The sequence below is a fragment of the Fundulus heteroclitus genome, chromosome 2, assembly GCF_011125445.2.
Source record: "Fundulus heteroclitus isolate FHET01 chromosome 2, MU-UCD_Fhet_4.1, whole genome shotgun sequence".
Lineage (NCBI taxonomy): Eukaryota > Metazoa > Chordata > Actinopteri > Cyprinodontiformes > Fundulidae > Fundulus > Fundulus heteroclitus.
This window is the reverse complement of record NC_046362.1, coordinates 9,184,333-9,200,767: the sequence shown is the minus strand read 5'-3', so window position 1 is coordinate 9,200,767 and position 16,435 is coordinate 9,184,333. Positions and strand designations below refer to the sequence as shown.

Sequence of the window (16,435 nt, the reverse complement as noted above, 5' to 3'; positions counted from 1 at the left end):
ACAGCTCATAATGTGTTTAATTGAGCAGCTAATGAGGGTGGTGCTAGTGGGAGAGCTCCTTCAGGCTGCAGTCACATACACTGGAGTCACTTTGGCGGGGTCCCTCGGTGAAATGGCTGAACTGAAATTGGGTTGGAACTCTATATTGTGTGAAACAACTCAGCCATGAAGCGGGCTTCAGTTCTGCAAATAAAAGCTTGCTGGCCACCCACCTCTGGGTTCATACGTTCTCATTTACCTCTGTTGCAAAGAGATTTAGAGATGCAACGATTATTGATTTGTGGCCACTTTCCGATGTTTGTTTCTTTTGTCATGTCAGGTTACCCAAGACCATAAAGATCGTTTGTGCTTTAATCATAAAATGTTCAGTGTCCTATTTTTCAGTATTTCTCATACTTGACGTGAAGTTTTTAAAGCTGTCATGTATAATGTGTCTACCTTTTTGAGATTGGAGAATTATTGTTGATATTTTTAGTCAGTAAAGCACAGTGCATTAGATTAGATTGGATAAGAATAGACCTGCATATTACCAATAGGATGGATAATAGTGATGCAGAGGCCATCTTTATCATTAAAGCGCCCTTCCAGACACCAATAGAAAATGTCATAACCCCTCTGCTCATGGTTCAGCTACACTTATTCTCTGGTTGCATAGCAGGTGCAGGCAGCTCCATCTCTCCCTCAGTAAACTTGTTTGTTGCAAATAAGCTTCACTGCTGAGCACTCTAACATTTCTGAGGAGGAATACATTGCTTCTCTGTGGAGGGCTGATTGTCTCAAGACCTGATGGGAAATTTTAACAGGGGTCTGATGTTTTGCTTCGTCAGTTTCATAATCTGATTTTCTTCATTGCTGTTTATTCACTGCTGCTTTCTCTCGTCGTGTTTCTTTGACTCTCTTCCTGCTGGAGCTGTCAAGTGTTGTGCAAAAGTGTTTTTATAGAATATGGACATTTCCACATTTTGTCACGTTACTTTCACCAACTTCAATGTACTTTATTGGGATTTTATGTGTCTACAGCATGATCCTGCCACCACCAGGTTTGCCTTTACAGATAGTGTTCAGGATAATGCGTGGCTTTAGTTTTCCACCAACATGTTTGCTTCGTCCTCCACATACTTTGAGACAACCAGCAAAAGGAGTTATGTTTTTTTCTTTCCTTTAACATTGGCATTCTTCTCTCTTCCATAAAGGCCAGGTTTGTGCAGTACACAGTTAATAGTTGTCTAATCAACAAATTCTTCCACCTGAGCTGTGGTTTTCTGCAGCTCCTCCAGAGTCACCACAGACCTCTTTGCTGCTTCGCTGATCAAAGCTGTCCATGCCCGACCTGTCTGTTAAGTTGTCGCTCTGTAGTCGTGCCATGCGTTTTCTATTTCTGGACCAAGAATTAAACAGCTCAGAGGAAAGTTTTAAAACCTAAATCTGCTTTAAACTTCTCCACAACTTCCTCCCCAACCTCTCTGTTGTGTTCCCTGGTCTTCATGATGCTGTTTGTTCGGTAATGTTCTCCAACAAACCTCTAATGGCCAACAGCTGGATTTTACACAGGGGTTAAATTACATTTGGTTGCACTCCATTTACTAACGAGGTGACTTCCTAAGGCAACAGGATTTTATTTGAGGATATCAGAGTAAAGGTATGATGCAGACAAGTTCTCTTGTGCTTTAGTGATGGATTACCGAACTGCGTCAATATCTGTTATATGACTGTTATCATTGAAACAGCTTCAAATGGCAAAGTGCTGTCCCTGATTCACAGATAATTACCACTATGGTCTGTAGGTGTCCGCAGGATCATACACAGTGCTTTCTTCCCTGTGTAAGAGGTGTCTGAGTTAATCAATATTAGAAAGACCAGCATTATTGCATCATAAGAGTTTAGACTTAATTGACCATGTGACAGTATGCTGAAACAAAACTATATTTCCTTTTATGCATTGCAACATTGTGATTTAATCAGTTGTTCCTGAGGAATGTCGCTTGGTACACCACACCTGAAATGACGTCTTTAACCACCCTCTGGAACTGAATACAGGAACCACATCACAAATGGGAACTATGGGGATAAAGGCACATTGGGACCAAGGAAGTAACCTATTAGGGATACAGAGAAGTTGCTGTCCACAGTATGTGTTTTTTATTTATTGTAATGTGTGCATGTTGGGTGTCTGTACGGGAAATAGTGTCATTAGAGGTATTATTCTCTGTGGTGATCAGTGGACCCACCAACCTGCTGTGTCCGCATACATCATTCAGACTGTGCCGGATAGAATGTGCCCTCCAATTTAGTGCTGCAAACCCACTCTCACTCATCTTTTCCCCCCAAGCCAGTCAGATGGCACTTCGTCCAGAGTCAGAATCAATTTGACCCGCTGGAAACTGGTGCAGAGACGAGCTTTGGGGCGTGCATCGCTATGGCTAAAACATAGGGGTTGCTAAACTCCTTGTGACATCTTGAAATCATTCTCAGACAGCTCCCTGACGCTTTATTTCCTTCAAGATGCTCATTCCTCCTGCATGTCAGTTCACTGAGCTATAACTCATGGTGGTGGGGGGATGATGAGAAAGGCCTCAGGTGTAAAAAAGGCGAAATGGATGAGATGAAAACGTGCTCTTGGGTGCAAAATAGTGCTTTTGAAAACTTTGTTTTGTAGAATTATTCAAAGCGTAACTCAGTCATCTCTATAATGCTTTTTTTTAAGTAGCTATCAGAATTAACAATACACATTATATACTCTTGGTCTCTTATAAAATTCTAGATGGTTGTAAAGAAGGCTGGGAGATACGACCTAAAGAACATCGGGATGTGTTGGAAATATTGGAGCGTGGACTGTGTGGTGCCTTGACATCTCCATGAGACTCTCAGTATCAGGTGTACAGCAGATCCTAAGGTTTTAAAGTGTTTCCTCGTCCCTTTGGGAGATAATCAGGCAACCTGGCTTTTACAAACCCTAAGCTAATTTGAAGTTGATGAGCTGGCATGCCTCCTCAGGCTTTCCTCTAGGATTTTTTTATTTTTTATTTGCATAGTTCATACATTTAGGACCCAGTCTGTGGGAGAGCTCTTGCTAGGACCAAAAAGTTATTAAACAATTGGTGATTAATTGTGTTTGCAACTAAAAATTACCTTTACAAAATGATTCATGAATTTTAGTACATTGCCTGAATCCACACTACATAAAACAAACTGTACCAAAAAGACAGACATATCAGAGGCACACAAAGTGAACGAGATGAATAAGTGATTGAAGCTGTGTGTGAATCAAATTCAGGCAATTATTTTACTGCAAACAGTTTCAGCAACAAAAAAAGACAATTTTAAAAACTGTATTAACATGACGAGGCAGCAGCAGCTGTGGTGTGCCTGTGAGACAGTGCTGAGGGAAGTAGAAACCCTCATAGCAGCTCTGTAAAGTTGCCATTAAAACAAAATAAAGTCGCTAAAAGTCGTCGTTGCTAGTCGTTTTTTGAAAGAAAATTACTAGAGGTGTCTGAAAAGTCTCTAAATATGCAACAAAGATGCTAAATGGGCAACAGTGGACTGTGGTCCCTCGCTTTCCTTACCTCCTGAGAAGCCACTAGCAGCTTAGCAGCCAGACAAGAAAAAGCAGGCCGGGTTGGTTTTCAAAATGAAGTACATTTTAACTTTTCATTATATTTAAATTAATTTCTAACTCTGATTATGGTTTGTATAAGTGCATAAATGTAGGCTATACATAATATAGGGTAGATATATCTCATATACCTTACATTATTTTTACATTTATTTAAAAAATAAACTTAATTCTGAAGGTGTGGCGGCTTTTATTTTGCCGTGGCGGTGCATCACGCTCAATTACCTGTAGTGGGAACCCTGCTCTTGTCCAGAATGTTGTTGTTTTCTTTGTTTCTCTTTCACTATTCCTTCATCCAGAGCTGCGCATCTTCCTAAAAGTCCTAAGTCCAATAATGTACCATCTCTGACACTCATAAAATCTTGCTGGACAGTTAACATTTGCTGTGGCTGTTCTGTTCCCTCTCCTGGTGAACAACACGCGCATCCGTATGGATGTAGACAATGGGTAAAGATGCTCTAAACATGAAATATTGTTATTTAAGACATCTCAGTTAAAACAAATCTGAGTATAGCAAATATTTTCAGTATATACAGAGACACTGCACCATCAAATGTTTTAGATCATTATCTTGCCAATAGACACAGTGATGGCCGATTTTTACTGAACATCTCTTGTTATTTTAAAAAGTTAACGAAGCTCTACACTTATAAGAATTCCTGGGTCTTTGAAAGAGAAACAGGCTGTTCCTGTTGGCATGAGATGCGTTTTGTTCATGAATCCTTCTTCGTGTCATGCCAGACAGACCTGGAGTGTTTGCAGTGAAACTTCCAGTAGACTTTAACAAACTTTGCATGTTTATGTTTGTGATGGTAGGTCAGAAAGTGGCTTCCCTCTCAAACAACCCTTTGGTAGAAGCCGCTCTATTGTTGCAGCTGTAGAGCTTTTCATCCTTTGTCAGAATGCTGCTCGCTGCGCTTTGTGGCGAGACAAATGTGGCCGCTCGTCCGGCCGGGTGGCCAGCGGCTGAAAAATGGGTTTCCTCTGTAGGGAAACAAAATGCATTTGATTTCTGATTAGAAGATCTTAGAAACTGATTAACCTGAAAATATGCACGTTCTAAAACACTAAAAGAAAATCATTTTGATCGAGTTTTAAATACCTGTGTTAAAAAACACCCTGGGGAAAAAAAAAATAAAAAAATAAATAAAAAAATACCCCCGGAAGGGTTCATTCCCAGTTTGCTGCGTATTACGGTGATTTCCTGAACACTTTCTTCATGTGGAGGCCACTTTTTGTTATCCTTGTAGCTTTCTGTAAATAAAGTTTTATCCCACTAGTCGCTTTCATGAGGAGTACAAATCTGGGGCTCACACGGCCGGCCCATGAAGCCTGTGTTTTGGTCGGGTGGCGGCACAGAGCAGCAGGTGTTGTGTGTTATCTTCTCTGCAGCAAAACCCGACTCTGTTTGCTGCAATCAGATCAGGAGCAGATGGTCACAGATTGTTTTCCTCCATCGAATCCTGTATGAACAGCTCAGTCTGCAGAGTTCAGGGCAGTCACAAACTGAGACTGAAACAGTAAAAGGTCCCTTGAACTACCCTTTTTATTGTAATGTCGTTGGATTATTTTTTCCTATTAGGGAAGGTTAATGTGGAGTTCATCATGTTTACATGTTTTTTTTTTATTATCTTGTAGAGAAAAGCCACACTTGGCACCAATGCACTTTCATAATTTGTGTGGACATTTCAGATAAACACACATACCACTGTTCCCCTCTGAAATCCCATGTGCTGGTTTAATGGCAGTTCTCGTCATGTTCATGGACTGTCTTTGCCTATCCACAAATCACATGTGCAACCTTCCCTTCTCTTGAAATAGAGTTCAGTCAACATTTAGGGCAAGATTATTAAAAGATATTTACAACAAAACAATTTCTATGGGCTTTTCAACAGTAAATCTGAAACACTAACAGTGATCTATGCATTGCTTATAAAGTAAAAGGTCTAAAAACACAGGTATAGTGTTTTCCCACGTGATCTAATTAGGCTGTTGGTGGATTACTTGGAAGAATGACTGCTACAGACTTTTCCATATTTAACTTCACAAGAAGCCTAGTGGCTTATACCTAATCTTGTCAGGTGTTTTGTAAGATAACGCAAAAAGTGTACTAAAAGTAAGTAAAACATTCTTGAAATGAGTGTATTTGTCCTTGATTTGAGCAGGTAAACATGATTATCTGCCAATGGAATGAGTATTTTGACCCCTACAATAAGATAATTAGATATACTGCACTTGAAATAAGATGGAGATGAGTTGTTCCTCTTTTAAGTGCAAAAATCATATTCCGTAGGCAGATCCTTTAAACTGGCCTCAAATCGAGGACAATAACACTAATTTCAAGAACATTTTACTTACTCTTAGATCCCTTTTTGCAGTGAAAACATATTGAGTAATTTCAGTATTATATTCCAAAAGACAAATCAACATTTCAGCTTTTTACCTAAATATTTGTTGATTTTCTTCATATGCATTTGTGATGCAGGTAGTGGATCTACACCCACAGACACGTTCAATAATTTACCTGGGAAATGTGATACAGCAGAGTGCAGCACACTGCACAGGCATAGAACGTTTGCTGTGGTACATTTGTACTAACATTTTCATAAAAGAGGATTCCTTATGCTTAAGGGTTTTAACTTTTAAGTAAGTTGCAATTTTTTTAAATAAAAAGTAAGTAAAAAATAAAAAGGTTTTAACTTTTTATTTTGTCATCTTTTAACTCCAAATTACTCAAATGTGTAAATTCAAAAGTCTATAATGTGATTTAGACATGGATTAAATATTCATTAGACATTATAGTCATAGCTGCTGGCAACCCTTTTTTTGTCTTGTTCCAAACTAATTGGTCACATTTAAGTAGCTGAGCAGCGCTGAACGTAGAGCAGAACAAAGCAAAGCTGAGAACTCTCTGAAGAGTTCAGAACGAAGATTATAGACGTCCGTGTTTACAATGAAAGTTACAAGAACGTCTCCAAGCAGCTTGTGGCCACAGCTGCTAATTGTGTCAACAAAGATGATGGTAATGAGACTGTAGCTAACCTTCCAGGACAAGAACAAGAGGAAATGTGACGGCAGGCTGGTCAGATGAATATTGTTGATGGTAGTAGCAGAACCATAGAAACCATCTAAAACCATTTAAGCTTACCTTTTAAGGTCTAGGTATGTCACCTGCTGATGGCGCTGCCTCCCATATTTAAAACCGTGATGAGCTTCATCTAAGAATACCTAGGAGGGCGCACTCCGTCGATAGTTTAAAAAGCACAATTCCAGACCACTATCGACCAAAAGTCATATGGACAATCAAAGTTACCGGGTTATCTTGAGGAGGACTGCTGAGATGAAGCTGGAGCTTTTTACCATGTTTTTTATTGGGGCTTTACAGTAAACATACTGACATTCATCATAGACAGTTGAGGCAAATGGAGCGGTGAAAACAGAACCAACAAAGGAAACGACAAACAAAAGGACATAACAGGTTGACCAACAAACCCCCTACTGTCTACCCCTACCACCCACAAAGACCCAGTCAGCAGTCCAAAAGCTATACTGTCTGCACTCTAGGAGGCAGATTGTTGAGCTGCAGCTGTGTTCGCAAGGCGTTTCATAAGGAGTGGCCAAGATTGATCAAATTGTTGGAGTCCAACACTTGGGGCGTATCCTATTCTTTCCAAGTGGAGTGTGTTAGTTATTCTCTTAGTTGTCTGCACGTCCGTACTCTTCCATGATGTGACAGTTTGTTTTTGGGTTTTTTTTTATTCTGTATTTTTAAAAAGTGCTATTATCAGGCTGTATGAAATTAAATATTGTTGTATTGTACCCCAAGAATAAAAAAGAGAGGGTCTGGCTTGATTACAGTCCCCATGACCTCAGACATTAACTTTAAAAATATCAGTCCAGAAAACAGCAAAACTATGAAGATGGGTTTGCAGCAGAAGTTTTGCATTTTGTCACAGAGGTGATTTTTTTCTGGACATAAATTATATAATTCTTCTTTTGAGAAGTGAAGCATGTGCATAATTTTAAATTGTATAAGGAAATGTCTTGCACTGTGTGAACAGACATTAATATTCTCAAAGGCTATTTCCCATAGATCGTCTGTAATTAGTTTGTCAAATTCCTTCTTTAATCGGTGAATGTGAGCAAGAGGGGAACAGAATGATATGAGATTATTCATAAGTTTTTGTCGTTAGCTTTGTTGGTTCATTTAGTGGTCATTTCAGTCGTCTATTAGTGATTTGGGATCAGTTGCAGTATGCTTTGAATGTTTACATATATAATCCCAGATTTACAAAAGCTGGAGCTTTTTTGGCCACTCATATCAACTCTATGTTTGAAGATGGAATAAATAAGGTTTAAAAGAAAAGGACAGAAAAATTACAGTGGAACAGGCTTTGAGGCTGCTTTGCTGAATTTTGCACAGGCAAGTGTAGCGTATAATGAAGTCTCTAAGGCTACTAAGGCATTCTGGAACAAAACTTACTATCCACTGTTAGAAATTTCAGTCACAGGTCATGGGTCCTCCAGCAGGATACTGACCCAAACATACAGCCAAAAGCACTGAAATGGCTGAGAAAGTCAGACAACAAAACAGCAGCACTGGGCTATTCCCACGCGGCTCTCCGTGATCCAAGGTCTCAATCCTTTTGGCCATCAATGTAAAGATCCTACCGCTGCAGTCTGGAGATCATGCTGACTTCTTTAGCAGTTTGGTTAGGAGGAGTGGACTAACCTATCTGTTTGCAAATGCATCTCATTTAAAATATAGATACTAGCGTGCCAGTGATTGATACTTATTTTGTTGTCTGTGCTATTTTCATGTGTTCAGTCATATGAAGAGCTCATTTGCATCAATAGCTGAAAGCAAAGCCCGATTTATGACAGGATACAGTTAATATCATCTCCTGGTCCTGGGTTCAAATCCTGGCCTGGGGATTGTCTGCATGGTGATGGGATGTTCTCCTCGTGTTGCGTGAGTTCTCTTCGGGTACTCCAGCTTCTTGTCACTATCAAATAACACGCTTATTGGGCCTCTCTAAATCGGCCTTAGGAGTGAGTGTAGGGGCGTTTTTGTTTGTCCTGGGTGTCTCTGACTGAGTGGGGACCTCTCCGGGATATACCCTGCCTCTCACCTAGTGCCTGCTGGAGATGGGCTCCTGCAACCTTGCACAGTAAACATCATATTGACAACGAATGTAGTATACATTAAACTTTGTCAATTTCAAGGTCTGTTGTTCAGATTTTTTTATTATTATTATTGTTATGGGATGGTAATAAGTACAAGTTGCTAGCACCAAGTTGAACCCTCCTTGCCTTTAAAGGTGTGTTGGTTCTTTGTGACCCAGATTCAGCAAGGTGTCCCAAACATTCCCCTGAGATTTTGGTCCATATGAACATTTTATGGCTAATGCCACTGTAGCAATAAGATGGGAATCTGTCAGTCCTCCATATGCCGATGTTGCTCTATTGGATTGAGATGTGGTGACTGTGGAGGCCACAGTGAACTCATTTTCCTGTTCAAGAAGCAAGTTTGACATGAATTGAGCCTCGTAATGTGGTGCATTATCCTGCTGGTAGTAGCCATCAGCAGACATTTACACTGGTCATAAAGGGATGGAAGTAACCATCAGAAGACGTCTACACTGTGGTCACAAAGGGGTGGACATGGTCAGCACCTATACGTAGGCAGAATGTGGCATTTAAATCATCCCCAGCTGGTACGGAGGTACCCAAGAGAGCCAAGAAAAAATCCCCCACACCACTACACCCCCACCAAATGCCCGAGCCGTTGACACAAGGCAGGATGGACTCATGCTTTCATGTCGTTTACCCCAAATTTTAACCCTGTTATCTGAGTTTTGCAGCTGAAATTGAGACTCATTAGACCAAACAGCATCTCTCAAAGCTGTTATTGTCTGTCTTTGGTACCCTGGGGTAGGCCTGCTCCTAGCTGACAGGAGTGACCCCCTGGTGTGGTCTTCAGCTGCTTTAAAGCCTCTGTTTTTATTGCAGCAGTGGATGGTTTTTTTGAGGTCCTGTGGTCTTTCTGTCACTTTGAACCCATCTGACCATTCTCCTCATAGTTCTGACAAACAACACATTCTCATCCACACACTGCTGTAGCCAATATGTTTTCTGTTTCAGACAGTTTTCTGTAAACCAGAGCTGTTTATGCATGGAAATCCCAGTAGATAGCACTATTTGAAATACTCAGACCAGTCCACCCTACAACAACAACCATGACACATTAAAAGTCTCTTAAATTTCCTTTTTCTCCTCATTCTGATGCCTGGTTTGGACATCAGGAAGGTGTCGTGACCACGATGATTGGCTGATTGACTCAAGCCTAAAGCAGTCGTAGCTAACAAAGAGGCCGGGGTTGGTACACTAAACCTTTCATTTAAACAGTTTTTCAAACCAATTAGTTATTTAGTAATCCATCACATTTCTAGTGCCTTGCATAAATTATGTTGCATAATAGGCCAGAAATAGGTCATAATTTGGCTGATGGCCATTATGCAAACACACGAACAAGGAGATAAATCCTGTCCTGCTGAAGCAAACATCAACTACACAGAAAGAGGTATCGTGTCTTTTACAGAGGTTTCTACTTAGATTGATGTTATATAAATTTCAACTGCATCGTTATCTCTCTGTGTAGGGAATTGTAATAAGCACCCAACACCTACACGTCACACCAGATTCAATTATCCACACACCTCTCAGTTACCATGTGCCGCTGATATTTATCTTAAGCATAGTAAGAAATGAAATTAGAGGCAGATCTGCCTTCCTTGGGGATGCAGTGTTGAATTAACTCTGTGGACAGATGAGAAATAACAGAATTTGAAGTGGATAAAACAAGGGTTGCCATATCCCTTTTGTAGGATTTTGTGCTCATGGTAAACATGACTGGAGCCTTGTGCGCTACCTGATCTTCTTTTATTGCTTTGCATAATTGCATCTAGGTGTTAGAAATCTCTCTCAGAAGGATGCATGCAGAACAGTGCGGTTTAGGAGCAATTCAAAACTACGGCCTGAATGCTTACCGGAGTTAACCAGATGGATTCGCAAAGCAGACATTTCCAACATTCAGAAACTTCCACGTGTTCACACTTCGGGATGTCCCTCCACAGCACTGACGAGCATTAAGTGATATGGTTGGAAAGATGGCCAGGGTTTCCTGGGAGGATGCGAGCCGTGTGCTGCAGCAGGATAAATCCTCTCCCACCTTCACCATTCAGTCAGCGATGTTTTGTTCGGGAGTTCCTGCTGCATTGTGTCTGGCGCTGGGCGGGGTGTTCTCATGTTAGCTTCTATCCACACAGGATCTGACATACATGACTCCAAGACTGATTCACACATCTCTGTTGGCATTAGATTAACAATGAGTCATAGTTTCATTATGATTTGCTGAAAAATAATGTTTTAAAGGGCAGGTCATAACCTCTCAACCGAATCCCCCTCCAAAAAAAACTGAACTATCCCTTTAGCTTTAGTTGGCAATTTATTCATAATCAAGCCTGTGCTAAAAACTGTTGGTAACAAGTGGAAAAGAATCATATAAAATACCTTAAAGCCTCTAACTTAATCTGCTTATTTGATGACCACACTGCTGGAAAACAGTCTAGAAAAGTCTGCCGTTGGTTCTCATCTTTCTTAATTATGATCAGACTGTATGTATTTCTAAAAAAAATAATTCACATTTTCAATTCATATTTTAATAACAGTAGCTATTCCACATCACAAGCTAAGTTTGACATTTTGACTTTCAGCACGATGGTTTCTGAGTTACTGCCCGGTGGTTAGCTCTGTTGTCCTGCAGCAGGAAGGAGATGGGCTAATTAGTGTCTTTGAATTGTCCTCGGGTGTTAGTCTGCGTGTACAGTTGTTAGTCCTGTGCGTCTCTGCGTCGCCCTGTGAGGGACCGGCCACCTGTCCAGGATGTACCCCGTCTCTGGTGTAGATACCAGGAAACAAAACATGAAAGCTGCTTTAATAATTTTTTTAAAAGGACTGAATCATCAAAGCTAAGAGCTGAGGAGTTGCCCTCTTCCACAGGGTTGAATTAGAAGCTAGCTTCAGTTTAGAGTGATTTGTTGAAATTTATAGACTATAAAGTCAGACAGCATTTTGTTGGCTTTGATCGCACAACAATGTCAGAAGTGATGGACACATGCTGCCATGTGCAGAACTTACATTTACTTCTATAGGCACAGCATTTTGCGTCTGATGACACGTCATATTCTGCGCTTGCAGGTTGCTTGAGTCCAGTAGATTGTAAACCACCACACAAACACAAACAAATTTAATCTGATGTTAGAAAGAAAAAAAATCAGAGTACCTGCAGAAAGACGTGCAGTGTGAATGTAATTTCTGTGTAATTTAAAACCTCTTTAATACTGACCTGGCTGACTAAGAAACAGTGATGGGTCAGGTGCTTCTGTAGAGTATTCTTATTTTCTCACACAGCGCAGTTACAGCTCAGTAAGATGGAATGTCATAGAAAAGTTCATTTGTTTCTGTAAATCAAATAGTGACTGCGATTTTATATAGGCCTGTTTTCAGTTCACCACAAAAATCTTTAAAAAGCACAGTTTTCTATTCTAGATGGTGTATGAAGGCAACTTGTTCCAAAAACGTTAACAGCTTTAAGGTCATGCTGCAGGACCGTGAATGTATTCTCTAAATCTAGACTCCCAAGACACAAGAGTTTTTGTTTTAATTTAGTTTTCTGTACACTTCAATGGATCAAAAAGTATTATTTCTTCAGCAGATTTACTTTCAAACTTTGCCTTTAATGCCTGGAATTCCATCCATTTTCTAACACGTCTATCCCTTGTGGATATGTGAGGGGTGCCTAAATCCAGCTGTCAATGGGCGAGAGGTGGAGTGTACCCTGGACAGGTCGCCTGTCTATCACAGGGCCTGGAATACAATCTCCACTGAATTAGTTAATCTGCTGTATGTAGAAGGATTTCTGACTCAGTGACAAAGTCTTTTGTCACATATAATCTGGAATCAAGTCTCTAAATCTTCTATAGTTCATTGTTGTTGTTGTCTTCAGACTTATGGGCCGATCAGATGGGACACAGATCACTGCACTTTAGGGTTAGCTTTGTGAGGGGAGAGTTTGCCACCTTATGGAGGAATTGTGCCACTGCACTCCTATGATGCCTCCTACAACCTGTTTCATTCTTACTTCTTTCTTTCTGGATTGCCCTTATTTTCTATTTTATTGGTGTGATTTTATTGCATAATCAAAAACTGTTTGTAGTTGTTAGTTTAGTATTTCTCTATTGTAGTTTTTTTTTTTTCTAAAAATGAAAGTTTTGATGGAGTTTACGAATATCTCTAAAGGGTTGTGTTCTTCCCTGTTCTGCGTTTCAGGTGCAGTTTTCGCCATCGTTGCGCTCCAGTCCTTTCCTGTCCGCCGTGGCTTCATGGAGGGGTTTCCTGTGCACTGACCTAGCAGGCTGCCCTCTGCACCAGCAGCCATGTCAGCTTGCAGCACCTTCACCGAGCATGTGTGGAAGCCGGGCGAGTGCAAGAACTGCTTCAAACCAAAGAGTCTGCACTGCTTGACTCAGAGCAGCGGCGGGAAGCCTCCATCTGAGCAGAGGCCGCCATCAAACCAGCAACTAAATCCACTTCCTGCCGGGCCCAGAGCTAACCCTAACCTTTCCGCGAACTCCCAACGGGCGGGGGCCGGATCTGCACGTTCGGGACACATCCGCCCTCCGGTGGCCAAGAAGCCAACCATCGCTGTTAAGCCCACTATGATGCTGCCCAGCGTGTCTGCAGGACTGGATGCAGAAGGCAACTTGCAGCAGCAAACAAACGTAATAGAACAAAGTAAAACGTCGGCCTTTACTGCCTGGAACCGCAACGGACTGAACCGTAAGAGGCCTGGTGGACCCAACAATAACAACGAAGGAGAGAATGACAGCGAGGAAATAGAGGGTTATGGACCTCTCAGCCCAAGAACACCCAGTGGAAATAATAACAGCAGCGGACTGACAGATGTCCTCAAAGAGATTGCTGGGTTGGGCCCTGGCTCTAGCCCAACACCCCTGTCTGGTTCCAAAGACCTATTCTGGGGGCGAATCAGCAGCTCGTACCGAAGGTCCCTGGAAAGAGGCCTGCCGGCTTCCAGCTGCCTGGCTTTAGGAAGCGGCAGCAGTGAAGGCGCTCAGAAGCGGGTATCGCTTAGCGATTGCACCAAGATCATCAGCTCTGAAGGTGGCCGCTTCTGCTACCCAGAGTTTTCCAGTGAGGAGGAGGATGAGGAGGATGAAGATGAAGAGGGTGAAACTGAACGAGAAGACGAGGAGCATGAGAGCTGGGATGAAAGTGATGAAGAATTACTAGCCATGGAAATCCGGATGCGAGGCCAGCCGCGATTTGCGAATTTCCGTGCTGCCACCTTGTCTCCGGTGCCCTTTGCAGCGGGGAAAAAGTGGAATACGGTGCCCCTTCGCAACCGCTCGCTGCAGCGAATCTGTGCAGTGGACTATGATGATAGCTATGATGAAATCTTGAATGGATACCCCTCCAATGGAAGCCTTCTTCCCTATGGACCTGTGGAGACACAAAGCAGTGCTTTCCTCTCCACTTCAGAGTCCACAACCTCTCCAGAATCATCATCGTCGCTACAAGAAGATTCCCACACTATTTCCAGTAGTGGAAGCAGTGGGTTTAATAACATCTTGCATTCGCCCACATCTTCTAAGGCACCCGCACCGCCTACGAGCCCTCCAAACAAGGAGCCTCCAAAAAGGGGTATTAGTCCCCCCAAGGTGGCCGAGACCCACAAGGCAGTGCTGGCAATTAGGTTAGAAGAGCAGGATGGCAGGGAAGGGATGCCAATGCCTCAGGCCCTTCCTGGACAACCGGTTACGATAAGTTTTAGCCCTACAGAGGAGCAGGCTAAACCGTACCGTGTGGTTAATTTGGAAAAATCCCTCATTTGTAAGCCGTACACTGTGGTCGATGTGTCGGCATCAATGGCCAGTAAAGATGAACAGAAGCTAGATTCGTCACCACGACCCAAAAACCTTCCAAAACCCTCTGGTCCCACGTCCTTCTGTAGCACCCCATTGGTCCAGCCCCTCTCTCCGGTGTCTCCCCTGTCCCCATCTTCTCCTTTAAGGTCAGTGTCCCCTTCATCCATCGCTCTGTCCCAGAAGAAGACCGGCCAAATACGATATCAAGAAGTATGGACGTCTAGCACGAGTCCTCGCCAGAAGATCCCTAGAGTGGATCCCGGGTTTGGGACTCCTGGGCAGTCCGTCACCCCGCAGTTTTGCAGTCACAAGTCAGCTCCCACGTCTCCTATTGCGGGGCTGTCGTCGTCCCGAACTGTACCCGTAAAGTCCCCGAATTTATCAGAGATCAAGTTTAATAGTTTCAACAATGCCGGCATGCCTCCTTTCCCCATCATTATCCGAGATGAGCCAGCCTACGCCCGCAGCTCTAAGAATGCAGTCAAGGTGCCCATTGTTATCAATCCCAGTGCGTATGACAATCTCGCAGTGTACAAGAGCTTCTTGGGCCTCCACGGGGAGCAGTCCCAGACAAAAGGGGGCGGCGGCAGGGTTACCAGCCATACCTACGAAGAGATCGGCTCCTCCGAGAGTGTCCAGTCCTCCTCGACAGACAAAACGCTGTCTGGGAGAGGCCAGTCAGAGCAAGCCTCGTTTGAGGAGAGCAGATTTCCACTTGAAGCAGTGCCAAGTTTGCAGGTTAGAACCACTACAGATTCAAGCGCTGTAACAAACACTGTAACGAGCCTCACATCTGGGGCCCTCTCTCCCACTAAAGCAACGATCACTTCTGCCAATCTCGCCATTACTGCAAATCTAACTAAAACCAGCCCTGCTGCTAATGCTGTTACACACACTTATAAGATAAGTGGAGACGATGATCGAGGCTTAACGTCACCTGCTGGGACAGCTGTAGGCCACAGAGAGGAGGCCAGTGCTGTGCTGTCACAGATTGTAGCGTCTATCCAGCCTCCTCAATCTCCTCCCGAGTCCCCCTCAGCACAAACCAACACCTTCAGCTCTGAGGAGCTGTACGCCCTCCCACCTGATGCCATGAAGGAGACCCTCACGCGACCCAAATCTCTGTTTTCCGGCACCGACGGCTGTCTTTCCAAGCCAAAAAAGGAAAACCCCTCAAAGGTTTTGTCAAAATCCCAGAGTGCCTCCGCTGCTGTCCCAGCGGCCACTTCCCGATCAGAGCCCAGTGCCCCCTACCCACCGCCAAGATCCACGTCCTCCCCTTATCATGCTTCCAACATACTTCAGAGACATTTCGGCAACTGGACTAAGAGCTCGGCCTCCAGCTCCCCATCGCGACCCGGCGAAGGCGAACCGAGCCCCGGTGGGGAGGGGAGACGCGTTTCAGCCGAGAGTTCCAAACCCAAACGATGGATCTCCTTTAAGAGCTTTTTTCGCCGGCGGAAAGACGAGGATGATCAGAGAGAGAAGGCGGAGAAAGACAAGGAGAAGGGCAAGCTGGTCGGGATAGACGGAACGGTCATTCACGTCCTTCCGCCACCGCCTGCCCAGAATCAGCACTGGTTCACTGAGGCCAAACCCGAAGATCCCACCCAGAAACCTACCATTATTTTCACATATAAACCAGACGCTGGTAGCAGCCCCGGAGATGGAGAGCTGCGCATAGAGCAGTGCCGAGAAACGGATCTGCTGGCAGAAGACAGCAGGGACTCTGAACCTTATAGCCCAGGGCAAACAGTACCATCAGAATCCGCTGGAGGAGACGCCAGCAGCAAAGACCTCGGGTAATTCTGCT

The 16,435-nt window shown here is 43.2% G+C and overlaps 1 protein-coding gene across 3 annotated transcripts in view; it reads left to right on the top strand.

The window, feature by feature from the left end:
• peak1 (pseudopodium-enriched atypical kinase 1) overlaps positions 1-16,435 on the top strand; it is a 109,701-nt gene that overhangs the window by 68,886 nt on the left and 24,380 nt on the right. For all 3 annotated transcript variants that reach the window (XM_036147299.1, XM_036147298.1, XM_036147300.1), the window contains one exon: positions 13,007-16,424. In XM_036147299.1, the coding sequence (XP_036003192.1) occupies positions 13,114-16,424 (3,311 nt within the window). In that variant the 5' untranslated portion in view covers positions 13,007-13,113. The remainder of the gene's footprint in view (positions 1-13,006; positions 16,425-16,435) is intronic.